The sequence below is a fragment of the Primulina eburnea genome, chromosome 8 (genome assembly GCF_022965805.1).
Source record: "Primulina eburnea isolate SZY01 chromosome 8, ASM2296580v1, whole genome shotgun sequence".
Lineage (NCBI taxonomy): Eukaryota > Viridiplantae > Streptophyta > Magnoliopsida > Lamiales > Gesneriaceae > Primulina > Primulina eburnea.
Window position 1 is genome coordinate 44,021,653 of NC_133108.1, and position 17,666 is coordinate 44,039,318.

Here is a 17,666-nt window from a genome sequence, read left to right on the forward strand (position 1 = left end):
TTAAAAAAATATTTGATTTATATTCGAACCTATCAAATTAGAACCGAACTCAAACATTTTTTAATTTTTTTCGAGCCGAACTCGAGCTTAAATTCAAACCAAATTCGAGCCAAATTTTTTAAAATTTTTGAACTTTGAATCGATCTCGAACACGAATAGAACTAATACGAGTCAAATTCGAGTATTCAAAATTTCATCATATTTTACTCAATTCGATTCATTTACATTGCTATTATTAATGAAATAATAAAATGTGATTAATTCTAAAAACCATCGCATTCATATCGTGGGATCACACGAAAGAGTGGGTCTCATGTGAGACCGTCTCACGGATCATAATCTGTGAGACGGATCAACCCTACCCATATTCACACTAGCCCTCAAATCAAAAAATCATTGTCTTAAAAACGAAACAAAATATAAAATATACATTATAAACTTTATTAAAAATTAAAAAGTAGAGTTGAATAAAAGATATAAATATAAAAACTATTGAAACAAATAAAAAGCAATATATATGAACATATGTTTTAACTTTACTTAAATATTAGCCGTACACTGTATTTAAAAATACACTTACGAAACAAATATTGTAAAAGGTTCATGTGAGATGAAAGTAAAACAACCATGTTTAATTGAGTAACAAAGTTTTTAAATAATGCAAACCCAAAAAACATTAGATAGTGATCACCCAGCTAATCTAATAATATAACGAGATATCCAGTAAACGAAATGTGATTTGTCTGCTTTCCATTTCTTTTTCATCTTTTTTTTTTAAATTAAAAAATGTCAATACAGATGGGAACCGACCTGTGCAGGAACAATAAATAAACTGTACATGATTGAGTGAGCGTCCCCAAACAAAACAAATGTAAATCCTAGCTCCCCCTGAATCAAATCCATAATTTTACATGATGCACCCTTTCCAGAGTTCAAGAATTGCTAATTGACAAACATGAATATACACACAAATAGGGTCAAGCATGGGTCATCGCTTACGTAGTATCGTGTTCGAGTTCCATTGTCAATCGTAGGTTCGTGAATATTTACTCTGTATGATCACCTGCGATTAATGCAAGAATTCAAGCTAAGATTTGACACATGAACTGGAATTGACAAATAGGCCATGAATTAAAAAGAAACGGGATGGTGGCGTTTTTGCTGTAGAGTATTACCATCTTCGGAAAAATCAAACATCCCACCAATCCATCCTTCCTCAGATTTTTCCTCCTCATCGTGAGTGTTGCTAGCACCAGTGTCATCCACTTCTTCAGTTGCAGCTTCAGTTGAGTCGTGGTAATCGCCTAACTCTGGCTTACTGCAGTAGCCTTCCTTGAAGAAATGCCCAAAATCTACTGTTTTCTCCATCCCTGTAGGCATAAAAACATCGGGTCTGTATTTTACCATATTTAATCATGAAATCTTATTTCTGGAAGGAAAATACCACTAAAGGCAGTGTTAGAAATTGTAAAATAAGTGGAGGAAAAGGGGGAGATGGGTCTAGATTTTTGACCCTTCTCTCTTTACTATGCTTAAGGGATTTGCAGAATGGCCAAGTAGTATAAGAGTTCTATCAAAGTTCTGGTATTCAAAATCAAGATAATTCTCTATTCTCTGGACAACGTGGCGAAAATGGGAAGAAAATGAACTTTGCACTTGATGCGATAGAGTACATCAGTTAATACATAAACTTGTCTGGTCTTCTAATTTCAGGAGGGTAACTGCCTGCGAATTAAAGGCAAATAAAACATCCACAAGCTTGGCAGAAGAACTTGTCACCACCAAATGCAACCAGAAAAAAACGAAGCTTCTTACATTTAGGTAAGAGAAACATAAGCTAAATAATTTCACAAGTATGCTGCACAAAAGGCATTTATGAAAAAAAAGTATCTTACCTCCTGATTTTTCAGTAGAACTATCTGCTGGTGGATTTGAATGAGAAATAAAACGCGGGCCACCAGTTGTCTCTCTAGCTTGACAACTATCAGTGGAAGCACTGTGATGTCGTCCTTCAGAGGACATGGATCTACATTAAACAACCAAGTAAAATACAAATGTAAGTACATAAACCAGGACTGCTGTCCCTACTTTCAAATGTAAGTACATAAACAAGGACTGCTGTCCCTACTTTCAAATGTAAGTACATAAACCAGGACTGCTGTCCCTACTTTCAGTATTGGATGATATATATTATTCGAGGGGGAGATAAAGAAGAGAAAAGGGTAACCTGTAGCCAGCTCGTAAAGCACCATTATGAAAAAGGAAGCAATAAGCATTACAAAATGACCATGATAGATGATTTCTTGGTGCATTTAGTGAAATATAGTAGACGAGAGAATATTCCATTCAAACTGGAAATTTGCAGCAATATCAATGGACAAACCAAACAAGAAGACATAATCAAGAATGCATAAGAACCAGAAACAAGGATAAGATATTCACCGGCTAGTCCATCCAGGCCTTGCACTAGAGTAATGGTCAAATACTGGCAACAAATCTTTGTGTCTTATCTCCAATTCATGTGAAGCCAACATCTCAATTTCATACTCACCACCAAAATAACATTCGGTTTTTGGAGGTTCCATTGCATGGAAATGTATCTAACAAACCATTCAAATTAGTTACAGAAAACCCACAATAAAACACGAAGGCATCAGTAATTCATGAATGCATACCTCTGACTTTTGCCATATGGGTAACCTGCAAGAGTTTATTTGCACTTCAGCACTAGACAGATACCAGGGTGTTCTCTCTGCAGATTTCATCGTGTCGCTCTTTACCAATTCCTTCTCCCCAGAAAACTCCTCCCGGGAACCAATTCCAGAGTTATCAAGATAAGCGTTCTCTCCATCAAAGATGCCAGATACACATTCTTCAATTTCCAGATCATCTAGTCTTCTGCAAACATCCCACCATTGTGTAGGGTCAACTTTCACTCTAAATTCCTCATGTTGTGGGTTCACTTGTGCAGTTGACCAGGAATTGGTTCTACACTCGCTCAGTTCAACCCCTAATGATGATTGAATTTCATGTTGAACAACAAAGCCTGATGGGGTATATACTAAGATGTGCTCCAACACATTGGAGCTCGAAAGAACATCCAAAGAACCAGTAGACTTAGGATTGTGAAAAACAGCAGCAATAGCTCCAGATGGTACACTTGTCTTCCCAACCATTGAAGCAGCGACGTTGCTTACTGAATTAAGTAAGCCCAAGTCACTGCATTTTATCCGGGTGACGATAGAAGGGGTGCAAGTAGGTGGAGGAGAAGAATGTTGCTCATTTGTGGTGAAAGATGAGGTAGACCACCACGGTGTAGATGAAGCTAAAAACAGTAAGCTACCTTGCTCATGAGTCTGTAAAGCTTGGATACCATCATCCCCCCCGAAAGGGGACAAAACAAAGATATGGCAAGTTCCTCTAGTTGAAATAATAGCAATCCACTGACTGTATTTACTAAAACAGATGTCCTGGATTACCTGTCAAAAAATAAAAAGGAATCAGGAAACTCATAAACCTTGAGGTTTTCCAGGAAAAAGAAGATGGTATTAGAAGAATAATAGTTAAGATTGGGTACTTGCATATACTTACAGCAGTTGTTATACCCCGATACAACTTATAAAGATGCACATGTGAAGTGCCCCGGTCGTTACAACTTGATCCATTACATTTATGAGGAGGCATGATCCTAAAAACATTTATATTATTTCCATGTACAGAGGCAGTAACCAGAAGAGTCCCACTTGGATCAAAACATAAAGCAGATATTGGACTTGTATGAGCCCTAAATTGTGATATAATTTCCGAGGAAACAAGGTCCTTCACAGCTACCTGCAGTAGACAAATTCAAGAACATTGTGGTAAAATGGCAAACCCAACATCTTCTATTATAAATTTCAAAGAGATAATGTCTCGTTCAGTCAGTAGTTACAAAATGAACATGATAATGTTAACAGTGCATTGAACCTACCACGCCAGCATTCTCTGGTTCAGATGCTGCTAGCTTCCCAATTTTCCAGCCAGGAGAACTAGGACTCTCATGAAGTAGCTCAGGACAGTATTTGGATAGTTTTTTATAACCCATGTCACCCAGGGTAAGTATCCCTGCAGCTATGTGTCTGCTGGATTCCATTGCATAACGAGCCATCAGGGTTCCACTCCCCGGAGATGTGGATGGACTAACACTAGAAGAAATGTTCTTTGGACTCACACGGCCCGTATTTAACATAAACGGACGATTAGGAGGATAAGCCAACCACCTAGGTCCAACAGCCATTGGACCATACCCTGCCCCCATTCCAACAGGTCCTTGCTCTCTGAATCGGGGAACAGGATAGGTGACAACAACAAATTTTTTCTCAAGCGTAAGTGCATCAAAGCAATATACCTGCTCAATAAACAACCCAATCAAACTTGTAGTTTTTTTTGGCATTAATCAGAACAGTATTTAAGTTCCATTAGAAATGTGATTTGAACATAAAAAAGGCATGCACTCTTAAAAGCTATCTTGTTAATGAAGTATACACTTGCAACAAATTTTAACCACTCTTGCACACGACATATACTTCATTTGAGAAACAACACCTGATAAATTTATAAAAAAATTCCTATATAGCCATGCAACAGCCAGGCCGATGAGAGTATACTCCAAACATAACACACCACTGCCAGTATGTGAAATAAAAACAAAAAGAAAAAATAAAACAACTAAAGGAAAAGTGACAATAAAAAATGCATTACATACTTGTTCTTCAAGGCCAATAGCTACCACTTGTAGACTGCATCTAACCATAAACACTGCAGATTTAAAGTCAACCACCTTCACATATTCATTTGATTTCATTGAGTAAAATCGAACAGCAGATGGGGGGTCAAACGAGCTCTCTAAAGATGATTCTGTTGCACCATTAGTGAAAGACCAAGTAGCCTGAGGGTGAGCGATCCTTTCATTATCGTCCCCACCAACAACCACTAGCATAGGATGTGATTTTTTGTACTCTTCAGCACCATTACAATTTGCAGGAGCTGGAAGAATTTGTAAAAATGTAACTGGTCCGTAATGCCTTGAAACAAGTTCACGAAAGCTACAGGCATCCTCAACATCAAAAACTTGAAAACCCTTTAGATAGCCAATCAACAAGACATGCCTGAAGGCTGTTGGACTATTCTCTAATTTGTCAAAGCCAGCCCATAATACCTGAAGAACACAGAGGATCAGATCCAGAAAAGTAGAGAGTCGCTCTGAAATACCCAACTATAAGCGACAGATATAAGACTCCTAAATCGATGTAAAGCTCTTACTACCAGATAAAGGCGAAAGATTATTATTGCACTAGTAAACAGGCCCAATGAGAGCATAACAAAAATAAGAAAATCTCATCCTATTCATTCTGTAGTCATGACTTTGAGGCAACTGGCGCAAATTTCCTCTGTTTATGATATGCAAGTGACCATATTCGCACAAAGTGATCCAATAACAAGTGCCGTCTTAAGCAAGGAAACAAACTGAAACAAATCACTTCAACAATTTTTAAAAATTAATACTTCCAGCAACCTAGGATAGGATTAACATGAAAGAGATTTTGGAGAAATCACTTGGAAGAGAGAAAAATCCAAGGAAAAAAACCAACCTTCGAATAAAATAAGACATGGAACAGCACTCACGTTAAAATAAACACAGAGAGGTGGTCAGTCAATTAATAGTTGATTCCCTTTAATTTAGGTCATTGAATCACTCGAACGGCTTTATTTGTAGACAGAAAAACAACACAAGGGGGACTTGTACTAGAATAAACTAGAGATACAAGCATCCTAGGCCGCCACACATTGGTGCATGAACTGGAAATTTTCACAAATGAAACCACCATGAAATTAAAATCCCTTTGCCTACAGAGTTCCTTGAATCCTAGAGCATGTTCTATCTCAACAAGTATACGAAAGTAAATTTGATTATGCGGTCTGATTGGAAGGAAGTCGATTCAAGGTTTTACTTCCGTAAATTAAGTTTTTTCTAATCACAAAAAAGATTTCACACGCTAAAATTAACTTCTGATGCGATTCATCTAGTTTATACAATTAAAACAAAAAACTCAATTATTTCCGAAATTAAGTGCTCAAACTCAATCAAGGCATCAACGAAATGAACTGAACTGAAAAAAAAAGAAGAAAAGAAACCAATACAATCAAACACTTTAATAAAACTGACCACTACATGAAGTAAAAAAAAGCAGAATACAGACAAGAAGCTTGAAAAATAATGTCAGAAATGCCGACCTGCTCTTTTCGATCGTCTCCAGAGGAAGAAATGGAGGCCGCGACGGACGCACCGGCCGACCGCACTGCGGTGCTAGCATTCGTCGATACCGTTTTGATACAAGACGAAATAATTCTGAAAGAATTAGGCAGCAATTTGCTGTTTTTCCCCTTGCTTCTCCTCATTTTTTAAAGATAAATCCTTCAGACTTTATCCTCTCAGCCTTTCCCAACCACCACCGACTGACGAGTAACTCCCGATTCAACTCCACCGCCGTCGTGCTCCGCCGCACAGGCCGACGCGCAATACTTACCGCCGTCGATCATCAAAAATCTTCGATCGCCGGAGAAATGGGAACACCACCGCGAAACACTCGCAAAAATATTCGATGATGTTCGCAATTTTGGTCTCCTTAATTTTGTAAAAATTTAGGAGTTTTGACTTGAGGCGCATGCTTTCTTTACTGTTTCTATATTTATACATGCTCGCGTCTCCTCCGCTTCTTTTGTTGTTTGCGCTCTGATATTCATTTAAAATCATTTTTACTATTTATTTCTTATTTGGTTTGTTTTCTAGTCCCAACTTTTAAAGTAAATTTTAGAATAATTTTGTAACCACATCCTTGAATTGAGTAAATAAAGACAAATTTAATATTTTTTATAAAAAAATATTTTGAGCTATCTCATTTTTATATATAAAAAAGAGCGAGTTTCATGTGAGACCGTCTCATGGATCCTAAGTTGTGAGACGGGTCAACCCTACCAATATTCACAATAAAAATAATACTCTTAGCAGAAAAAGTAATATTTTTTCATGGATGACCCAAATAGAGATCCGTCAAACAAAATACGACTCGTGAGACCGTCTCACACAAGTTTTTGCCTAAAAAAAATTAGTTTATTACCACGTATTTTATTGAGATTAAAATCATAATATGAATTATCAAAAATAAAACACAAGAAATTTATAGCCATTTATTCTAATACAAAAGAAATCAAGTCGTCGTATTCATTCAAATACAAAATTTTTGTGAGATAGTCTCACGAGTTAATTTTATAAAACAGATCTCTGATCCAACTTAATTTATGAAAAAAATATTTTTTGATTAAAAATATTACTTTTCATGTTAGGTATGAGTGAGATCGACCGTCTTACAGATACAGATTAATGAGATCGTTTCAGAATATACCTATTATTTAGTTAACTTTATATATATTTTTTAATTAATAAAATAAAATTAGGACCATTAAATACATGTGAACATCCCCAAATTTTATGATCTATACAATGTGAACATGGACACTATTATTTAGTGAATATGAATTATGACATATGAAAACATTAATTAAGCGATTGAAACTCGACATGTCATTAAAAATCGCTGAAAGAAGCAAACAAGATATTTATTTTCTACCTTTTTTTTTTTTAAATGTTGGTGCAAATATTTGGTCCAATCTTCATTATTCCTCACAAATTATTGAATGACCAATAGTATTTGGCAACTTCATTATAATGGCATCTAGTCAATGAATGTATGAAATAACCAGTTAACAGAAAATGGAATGAGTTTTCTTTATCCATATTTTGGGAAAGAGAGAAAACTTAGTAAAGCAACCATTCCTTTGATAATAATTATCCCTTTTGAATTCTTGTTATTGTTGGTAAATAGTTGGGAATCTTGGATCTAAGTCAAAAAGGACATGAAAAATATTTTGGCATAATAACGGATAAAATTGAGCCAAGAGTTATGTTCTATCTCTTACATTTATTTACATCATCGTTAGGATAACGTGACACAAATCTTTTTCTTTAATAAAAAAAATATTAAGTTTAAACCCATACAAAAACAAAAAATTACCCACCCCTCCCAACGTTGTCACAAAAATAATTTCCTACCTATATTAAATTTTATGCTGCAGTAAAGTAATTGACTATGCAACGGTTTAGGGAAAGGGACATGTGTAGTAAAATATGTTCTTAAAAAAACTTGAATCACAGAATTATATTTTCAAAATCAATAGACCTCTGATTTATGTTATCATGGTGAAATGCTACGCACATAAAATAATAAATATTTCATTCTTTAAAAATGGAAATTCCGGAGGGATGAAGAAGTATATCTCAATCGGTATATGTCCAAAACTGAATGTATTACATCGATTAACTATGATCTCAGTGTCACTTCAATGAATCAAATCCGAAAATATATTTCTAAAAAATTTCGCGACGAGCTCGGATAATCCTATGCACCAACATGACACAATGTCGTTTAAGTATCAAGGGTCATGCGTGTTTGCGGATGCCAAACCTTTGAAGCCTCTGTTGAAGCTGTATTCTTCTGCACTAAAAAGCTCTTTGTAGTAATTCTCCCAACTCGACAGCTTCTTACATTTTTTTATCAGCTCTAGGCTGCCACAGTTCCCTCTCAAAAGCAACAGAATCTGCACTAACCAAATCCAAAATCAATACAAGAACGCTTACCTTGTGTAACATCATTAATAACACGGGTTGTTTTTTGTTTACTTAAATGATACATGCCTGGCTCATTCGAGGGCGTCTAACCGGAGATTGTTGGACACATAATGAAGCAGCCAGGATCATGAGATTTAAGTGTATGGGATTGTAGTTGTCACCAAGTGAGGGATCTACAAGTTCTCTTATTCTGTTCTTTTTTAATAGAGGTTTAGCCTGACACAAAAGAAATAACAAAACAAGATTTGATGCATATGTGCTAACAATGTTGCTCCAACTATGATGCAATCAAGCATGACTGAGCTCTAGTTGCACTATACTCGGGGAAAATTATTAACACTCAAAACTGAAGCTTGATTAGGGTAGTTTGAGCACGACAAGCTCAATTTTCTCGATCATCAATCGAGCTCATATTTGAAATCAACTAGATAAAATTAAGTGACAACTAACAGTTCAGATGATATTTAGAAAAATGAAAATATTATATGAGCTTGAGACACGGTGAATATCAAAGCTTGATATATTAAAGCCCAAGTTCTAGTAAAGATGGTGTTCCCTCTAGCCAAGTTTTAACTGAAACTCTTTGGAAACTACTTGCCTGTGGTCTTGGCTTTGCTTCCGCCCCTGACTCAAGCCAATATTTGAATATTGAGAATCAAATTGCTCGACCATTTAGCTAATTTCTCAGAGCAATTTTTAGGATGACACGTGAAGGGGAGATGAGATAGACATACCCACATAACAAGGCTTTGCTGAGAGTAATCCAGGGCTCGACGCCCAGAAATAAGTTCCAACAGCAGAACCCCGAAGGCGAATACATCAGTTTTTTCATCTACTATTCCATGCATTAGAAATTCAGGTGCTAAATACCTGCAGCAACAATGGATTAGCACCAAATACCGATCATTCTAAAAAATTGGGTTGAAAAGGATTGAGGGATGTTAATTCTGTTTACCCGAAAGTGCCTTCAACATTTGAAACAGTAAGGTGAGTCCATCGATCTGGGAGCCATTTCGCTAGCCCAAAATCACAAATCTGAACCGAAGCAATAGTTGAGGTACATTCAACTAAACACCTTCTAAATTCACTTCCAATTTTCTTGCTATGCAATAACACGGAACATTCATTGATATACCTGAGGTTCAAAGTCCTCCATGAGCAATATATTTGCAGCCTTAATATCTCTATGAATGATCCTTCTTTGACATCCTTCGTGAAGATACAGCAATCCTTTTGCTGTACCTAACCCAATCTTGTGCCGAATATCGGACTCGAGCTTCTCTCTACAATCTATTTTGTCACAAAAATACAAGGAAAAACAACTAAAAATCAAGATCCAAAGCCTTAAAACAAGTGTCAGAACAATAAACAAAAAATCTGGATAAGGTGAACTAACTGTGAAGCATAGAAGCCACGCTTCCAAGGGGAGACAACTCAAGAACAAGGTACGTCCCTCCTTCAACGCAGTAACCTATCAATTTAGCGGTGTTCGGATGATTTATGTGAGCCATTATGCCAAGTTCTGTTAGAAAATCATTGATTCTTTCCTCCGCCCGGCCTTTAATCAAACGCTTGATCGCAACAAGCTGCCCCCCTCGCAAACAACCTCGATGAACTTCAGCATAACCGCCTTTCCCGATCAAATATCCTATGCATATGCATAAACAGACACTCATGATTTACAAAATTTCCTAATGTGGGCCGTTTTTTATCAAGATATATGATCAGAATAGACACAAGGGGCAGGACAAAGGGCTAGAATTCGAACTATGAGCGACTTGATGCATTTTGCTGGTACAAAAACTCACAATTTCGCAAAAACGCTCCCTTGGTCCAGCCGGGACGTTCATAAAGCTAACCTTGTGAAAAATTGCAGGTTGCTGTCTGGAGTTCTGAGAAGGTAAAACTCTTCCATTGAGGCTTGAAATAGTTCAGGTGAGGACCTAATACCACACTTGTCGCCCCTAAAACTTCCTCTTGTGCACTACTGCTGAATCTTCTAGATATATTCAGGGATTTGAGGGAATGAAATGTGGTAAACTGCCCTTTGGACTTAATTCTCAATAATTGAAAAAACTTGGCCCATCTCGAACCAAGTTTCGGATCAATCCGAACTTCTGATTCTGAAGTGCTTGTAGCTTTTGAGGAATCTGTTTCAGATTCAGCACTTCTTAGAAAGTCCTCGAGCACAGTATCAGGGGAGCAGGCCTTTGATTTATCTTTCTCCGTCTCCATTACTGATCATACTCCCAATTCCACCAAGAAAATAAATACAGATTTCATCAGTATGAACATATATAGTTCAAAGATTAGAATTGCATGTTTATAAAGAAAGAGACAAGCTGTTCTTGCAATAGAAAGTTGTCTTTTTTATTCCCAAAAAGGTAACCAATCATACTAAAAAGAAACAATGGGTCCAGCTTTTACAGAAATAAACATGAATTTCATGAAATCCCACCGAGCAATTAATCTCAGATTCAACAAAAAACATATTGCAAAGACCCAAATCACACAAAGAACTATTGCACAGTAAGTGAGAAATGTTGGAAATTTGAATAAAAATTATATGTCATGAATGTGAGAGTGCCTTTTAGTTCTCCACATTCTTGAGTTGGTTGTGGCTCATTATTGTGGAATGTCTTTTGACTTTCCACATTCTTGAGTTACTTGAAAACTTGTGGCTCTTCATATTCTTGAGTTAATGGGAAGATTAATTGAGTTAATTAATCTTGCATGACTTTTGGTATGCTTTTGGGGGGCTTATAAATAGTGTGCTCATTCTCCATTTCAAAGTGCATGAAAATCTTTTCTCTCAAGTATTCTTTTGCATTTCATCTTGTTAGCTTTTCATTTGCCTCCGTTAAATCTCGGTGATAAAGTAAAGGTACGCTTTCAGTTCGTCGTAGTAGTGTCTCTTGCTAAGTCACTGCTGGTTGTTCCGTTGTATCCTGGGAAACAGACGTCCAAGTTCATCCTCGAAGCACATCCCGGAGGGGACGAATCTGTTTTAAGGACACTGTATTTTCATACAGGCCTCGGTTTGTTTTATTTTAAGCATTGTGCTACTGTTTTGTTCATACTACTAGTTCGTTGGTTTTAGTATACCTTTCTGTTTATTCCATACATTTTGTATAACAATCTTAAAACAGATTACTCATTACGTGTTGTTTCAGATATGGCTACTGAAACCAACGTGCAAAGGGAAACTGGTCATGTTGTCCCTCCTCAAGTTGTCCCTCATGGTACCCCACGTGCTACTGCGGTTGTTGTTCCAGCAAGTCACGGTGAAAAGCCCGAGAAGTTTACTGGTGTGGACTTCAAAAGGTGGCAGCAGAAGGTGCTGTTTTACTTGACGATGCTGAACCTGGCTAGATTCCTCACGGAGGATGCTCCTAAACTCAACGAGGGTGAGGGAGATGTTGAATCTGTTAGTGCGGTTGAGGCATGGAATCATTCTGATTTCTTGTGCCGAAACTATGTACTAAACGGATTGGCAGATTCGCTCTACAACGTGTTTTGCGAAAAGAAAACGGCTAAAGAGCTGTGGGAATACCTTGACAGAAAGTACAAAGCCGAGGATGCCGGGGCCAAGAAGTTTCTTGTTGGTCGCTTTCTGGACTTTAAAATGGTGGATTCAAAGCCGGTTATCAGCCAAGTTCAAGAACTCCAAGTGATTCTTCACGAGATTCACGGTGAGGGGATGACTTTGAGCGAATCATTCCAAGTGGCTGCTATTGTTGAGAAGCTACCACCAGCTTGGAAGGATTTCAAGAACTACTTGAAGCACAAGCGAAAGGAGATGAATGTTGAAGAGCTCATTGTTCGACTTCGCATCGAGGAAGACAACAAGAGTTCGGAAAGACGATTATTTTCTCCTGTTGCCGCTAAGGCAAATGTTGTCGAGCATGGCCAAAGCTCGAAAAAGAGAACATTTTCCTCCTCCAGCAAAAGGTTGAACATGGGACCCAAAGGAGGCGTGTCAAAGAAAAAGCTCTCCGGAAAATGCTACAACTGTGATGGTATGGGTCACAAGGCATCTGAATGTAAGAAGCCGAAGAGAAACCGAGAGGCGAATCTGGTAGATAACATTGCTCATGAGGTTTCGAACATGAATCTCTGTGCTGTAATATCAGAGGTTAATTTGGTGGGTTCGAATCCAAGGGAGTGGTGGATCGACACTGGTGCCACTCGCCATGTTTGCTCCGACAAGGAGATGTTTGCTACTCTTGAGGAATCTGAGAAAGGTGAAAAACTATTCATGGGAAATTCCGCCACTTCTGAAATCAAGGGTCAAGGGAAAGTTGTTCTGAAGATGACATCTGGAAAAGAACTGACTCTAAACAATGTGTTGTATGTACCGGACATTCGCAAAAACTTGGTGTCCGGGTCGCTTCTTAACAAGCACGGTTTCCGCATTGTCTTCGAGTCAGATAAGGTGGTTTTGTCAAAGAGTGGAATGTTTGTTGGCAAAGTTTATGTTTGTAATGGTTTATTCAAACTAAATGTAATGGCTATTAAGCCCGTGATGAATAAAGTTAACACTTTTGCTTACTTGCTTGAGTCTTCTTGTTTATGGCATGGTAGACTTGGACACGTTAATTATGATACAATTCGTAGATTAATTAACATGAAAAGCATTCCTGCATTCCAAATTGACAAACAACACAAATGTGAAACTTGTGTTGAGGCAAAACTAACGAGAACATCTTTTCGAACTATTGAAAGAAATAGTGAACCACTTGATCTAATTCACAGTGATGTATGTGATTTAAAAAGTGTACAAACTCGTGGTGGAAATAAATACTTCATCACTTTTGTTGACGATAGCACAAATTTTGTTATGTATATCTCCTCAAAAGTAAGGATGAAGCTATTGACAAATTTGTCCAATATAAGAGTGAAGTTGAAAACCAACTTAGCAAGAAAATTAAGGTGCTAAGAAGTGATCGTGGAGGTGAATATGAATCACCATTTGCTGAGTTTTGTGCTCAACACGGTATTAAACACGAAAGAACTGCACCTTATTCTCCTCAGCAAAATGGCATTGCAGAGAGAAAGAATCGCACATTGAAAGAAATGATGAATGCGTTGCTATTAAGTTCTGGTTTACCACAGAACATGTGGGGAGAAGCTGTTCTAACAGCAAATTACCTTTTAAATAAGGTGCCCCGAAAGAAGTTAGATAAAAGCCCATACGAGTTATGGAAAGGTAGAAGTCCTTCTTACCAATACTTGCGAGTGTGGGGGTGTCTTGCCAAGGTAGCAGTACCCACTCCAAAGAAGGTAAAGATAGGACCAAAAACTGTTGATTGCATTTTCATTGGATATGCTCAAAACAGTAGCGCTTATCGTTTTCTTGTACACGAATCTTTGATGAAGAACAAGAGTTTGATCAAGACATTGAACATAGACGTAGCAAGAGAGCTAGGACTGAGAAATCCTTTGGTCCGGATTTCATCACTTTCATGATGGAAAGTGAACCTCAAAGCTTCAAGGAAGCAATTAGTTCATCTGAGGGACCTCTATGGAAAGAGGCTATCAATTCCGAAATGGAATCCATTTTACAATACCATACGTGGGAATTAGTAAATCTTCCTCCGGGAAGCAAACCACTAGGCTGTAAATGGGTTTTCAAAAGGAAAATGAAATCAGATGGAACAATAGATAAGTATAAAGCCAGATTGGTAATTAAAAGTTACCATCAACGTGAGGGGCTTGATTACTTTGACACATATTCTCCTGTATCGAGAATAACCTCTATTCGTGTGATACTTGCGATTGCCGCCTTGCGGAATCTTGAAGTACACCAAATGGACGTAAAGACGGCTTTTCTAAATGGAGATTTAGAAGAGGAAATTTACATGGAACAACTTGAGAGATTTTCTGCGACCGGGCAAGAAAATAAGGTATGTAAACTGGTGAAGTCTCTGTATGGCCTAAAACAAGCACCAAAGCAATGGCACGAAAAATTTGATAAAGCCATGATGGAAAGTTGATTTAAATTCAGTGAATGTGACAAATGTGTATACATAAAAAACACTAAAAATGGATATGTCATTTTATGTCTTTACGTAGATGACATACTTATCATTGGTAGTAATGATAAGATGATCAAATCCACCAAGAAGTTATTGAATTCAAGATTTGACATGAAAGATTTGGGCTTAGCCGATGTAATCCTTGGAATTAAAATCCATAGAACATCAGAAGGGCTAGTTCTAAGTCAGTCACATTATGTTGACAAAATACTTGAGAAGTTCAATAATGATGACTCTGCATTGGCTAGAACACCGATAGATACCAGTCAACATCTATCAAAGAATAGAGGTGAAAGTATGTCTCAATTAGAATACTCTCGAGTCATTGGAAGTCTGATGTACTTAATGAGTTGTACAAGACCAGACATAGCCTATGCAGTGAGCAAATTGAGTAGATTCACGAGTAATCCAGGAGTTGAACACTGGAAAGCAATTATCAGATTGCTAAGATACTTAAGGTACACTCGTGATCATGGGCTGCACTATACCAGATATCATGCTGTTATCGAAGGATACAGTGATGCAAATTGGATATCTGATATGAAAGACTCAAAATCTACAAGTGGATTTGTATTCACTTTAGGAGGTGCAGCAATTGCGTGGAAATCTTCTAAACAAACTGTAATAGCCAGATCCACGATGGAATCTGAGTTTATAGCTCTTGACAAGTGTGGTGAAGAGGCTGAATGGCTGCGTCATTTTTTAGAAGATGTTCCAGGATGGGAAAAACCAGTGCCGGCTATATGTATACATTGTGATAGCCAATCTGCAATTGGAAGGGCACAAAATACAATGTATAATGGTAAGTCTAGGCATATACGTCGTAGACACAATACCATTAGACAACTACTCTCAACCGGAGTTATCTCTGTTGACTATGTAAAGTCAAAGGATAATATAGCGGATCCGCTAACCAAAGGGTTAAACAGAGAATTAGTTGCAAAATCGTCAAGGGGAATGAGGCTCAAGCCTATAAAATAAATTGGTGCGAAGGAAAACCCAACCTACGCTGACTGGAGATCCCAAGAACTAGGTTCAATGGGACAACCTAATCGCATTAATTTGGAGAATCACTGTGGGGGTTATCCCTAGTCCATTCCTATTATGAAACAGTGAATGTTGAGGATAAGTTTACGGCTTTTAATGATTCTAATGAGAAGAATATAGAATCACCTATGTGAGAGAGAAGTGGGGCCGCTTCGAAGGAATGCAAGGCTCAATTCTAAACCCTCTCGCAGAACCAGGCGTGTGTTCATGGCCAAAACGAACACAATCATGAGAACTGAATAGTATCAGGGAGAGTCTTGTGTGAAATATATCTTAATTTACATAAACGGCAGAACAGTTCAAGGACATCATGTCTACTGGTCAGCTAGTAAAGCAAATATATTTCATGAGGGAAGGTTCAAAGGATAACACCTACCTATCCTATGCATGATTCAACTGTAGAACTTTGTCACCGAGATTTATATCAATTTTCATTCATGTGGGGGATTGTTGGAAATTTGAATAAAAATTATATGTCATGAATGTGGGAGTGCCTTTTGGTTCTCCACATTCTTGAGTTGGTTGTGGCTCATTATTGTGGAATGTCTTTTGACTTTCCACATTCTTGAGTTACTTGAAAACTTGTGGCTCTTCATATTCTTGAGTTAATGGGAAGATTAATTGAGTTAATTAATCTTGCATGACTCTTGGTATGCTTTTGGGGGGCTTATAAATAGTGTGCTCATTTCTCCATTTCAAAGTGCATGAAAATATTTTCTCTCAAGTATTCTCTTGCATTTCATCTTGTTAGCTTTTCATTTGCCTCCGTTAAACCTCGGTGATAAAGTAAAGGTACGCTTTCAGTTCGTCGTAGTAGTGTCTCGTGCTAAGTCACTGCTGGTTATTCCGTTGTATCCTGGGAAACAGACGTCCAAGTTCATCCTCGAAGCACATCCCGGAGGGGACGAATTTGTTTTAAGGACACTGTATTTTCATACAGGCCTCGGTTTGTTTTATTTTAAGCATTGTGCTACTGTTTTGTTCATACTACTAGTTCGTTGGTTTTAGTATACCTTTCTGTTTATTCCATACATTTTGTATAACAAGAAATCCGAAAACCCATCAAGAAATACTTTTGGCGCAACAATTTAGGACTCGTGGAAATGTATACGAACCGTAGAGTAGAATCTACCACTTTTGAGTTTCTTCTTCCTCTGACAAAAACCCTGAAGCAGACTGAAACAGAGTATTTCTTCTGTGTGGTCCTCCAAAGCCAAGCTTACGATATTTTAACTCGTTTGCTAAGCAAATGGAGTATTTTTGCCTTCAGCTGCACACATCGATGTGTGCATGAAGGAATGAAAGTGGCAATAATTATGTAAAGTTATCTTCAAAGACAAGGATCTTGGATTTACTCCATCCCTACCAAACACCCGAAAATTTGATTTTTGATTTTGGAAAAAAAAAAGACATAATTGGAAATTTAGTTTTAATAAGATAACAATGAGAAGATCCATGCATGGGCGGTGGCGGCGGGTGATGCAGAGGTGGACGCCGACGCTTGTGTGGACGTTTGGCTCGGCTACTCATTTAATTTACGCACTTCCGTGTTACACTCGAGTTAAATTTTCGTGCATTTTAATTAATTTTCAATATAAATTTTTTTTTTAGATTTATAAACAATAAGTAAATATAAATAATATTAAACTAAATTTTAGTTCAAAATTAATGATTGGGTTTCAATTTTACTATATTTTGTTTCTCGTAAAAATGATTTTTTATGAGAATTTGGGGAACTACGTGAACATAAATTAAATTTTAATATAAAGATAACTATATATATATATATATATATATATATATATATATATATATATATATATATATATTTTTTATAAAATATAATGATGATAGAT

General features: G+C 37.2%; 2 protein-coding genes across 4 annotated transcripts; both read right to left on the reverse strand.

The window, feature by feature from the left end:
- Nucleotides 1-724: 724 nt before the first annotated feature.
- On the reverse strand, nt 725-6,758 carry LOC140840148 (autophagy-related protein 18g-like). The gene is made up of 9 exons (XM_073207296.1): nt 6,274-6,758; nt 4,745-5,197; nt 3,967-4,387; nt 3,592-3,827; nt 2,676-3,479; nt 2,443-2,600; nt 1,896-2,026; nt 1,176-1,370; nt 725-1,063 (listed from the first exon to the last, which is right to left on the reverse strand). The coding sequence occupies exons 1-9, from the start codon at nt 6,436-6,438 to the stop codon at nt 1,047-1,049; spliced, it is 2,580 nt and encodes an 859-aa protein (XP_073063397.1). The 5' UTR covers nt 6,439-6,758; the 3' UTR covers nt 725-1,046.
- Nucleotides 6,759-8,282: 1,524 nt separating this feature from the next.
- Nucleotides 8,283-17,218, reverse strand: LOC140840149 (receptor-like cytosolic serine/threonine-protein kinase RBK2). 3 transcript variants are annotated; one of them, XM_073207298.1, is made up of 7 exons: nt 16,926-17,218; nt 10,585-10,962; nt 10,122-10,373; nt 9,861-10,015; nt 9,681-9,760; nt 9,460-9,595; nt 8,283-8,694 (listed from the first exon to the last, which is right to left on the reverse strand). In XM_073207298.1, the coding sequence occupies exons 2-7, from the start codon at nt 10,958-10,960 to the stop codon at nt 8,530-8,532; spliced, it is 1,164 nt and encodes a 387-aa protein (XP_073063399.1). In that variant the 5' UTR covers nt 10,961-10,962; nt 16,926-17,218; the 3' UTR covers nt 8,283-8,529. The 3 variants fall into 3 exon arrangements, with proteins under 3 accessions (XP_073063399.1, XP_073063400.1, XP_073063398.1); XM_073207299.1 differs by lacking the exon at nt 16,926-17,218 and adding an exon at nt 8,792-8,941 and having other exon boundaries at nt 10,585-11,261; XM_073207297.1 differs by having other exon boundaries at nt 8,529-8,941; nt 16,926-17,214.
- Between the last annotated feature and the right edge of the window lie 448 nt (nt 17,219-17,666).

What these genes read in the sequence shown, in the direction of transcription:
- LOC140840148 (XM_073207296.1), bottom strand. Translation starts at nt 6,438, where the DNA reads ATGAGGAGAAGCAAGGGGAAAAACAGCAAATTGCTGCCTAATTCTTTC. An exon ending in ATCGGGGTATAACAACTGCT is followed by an intron (nt 3,480 to 3,591) that starts GTAAGTATATGC and finishes ATTTTTTGACAG; the next exon opens with GTAATCCAGGACATCTGTTT. An exon ending in TTCTACTGAAAAATCAGGAG is followed by an intron (nt 1,371 to 1,895) that starts GTAAGATACTTT and finishes TTATGCCTACAG; the next exon opens with GGATGGAGAAAACAGTAGAT.
- LOC140840149 (XM_073207299.1), bottom strand. Translation starts at nt 10,960, where the DNA reads ATGGAGACGGAGAAAGATAAATCAAAGGCCTGCTCCCCTGATACTGTG. An exon ending in AACCTGCAATTTTTCACAAG is followed by an intron (nt 10,374 to 10,584) that starts GTTAGCTTTATG and finishes GCATATGCATAG; the next exon opens with GATATTTGATCGGGAAAGGC. An exon ending in GACGCCCTCGAATGAGCCAG is followed by an intron (nt 8,695 to 8,791) that starts GCATGTATCATT and finishes TGGTTAGTGCAG; the next exon opens with ATTCTGTTGCTTTTGAGAGG.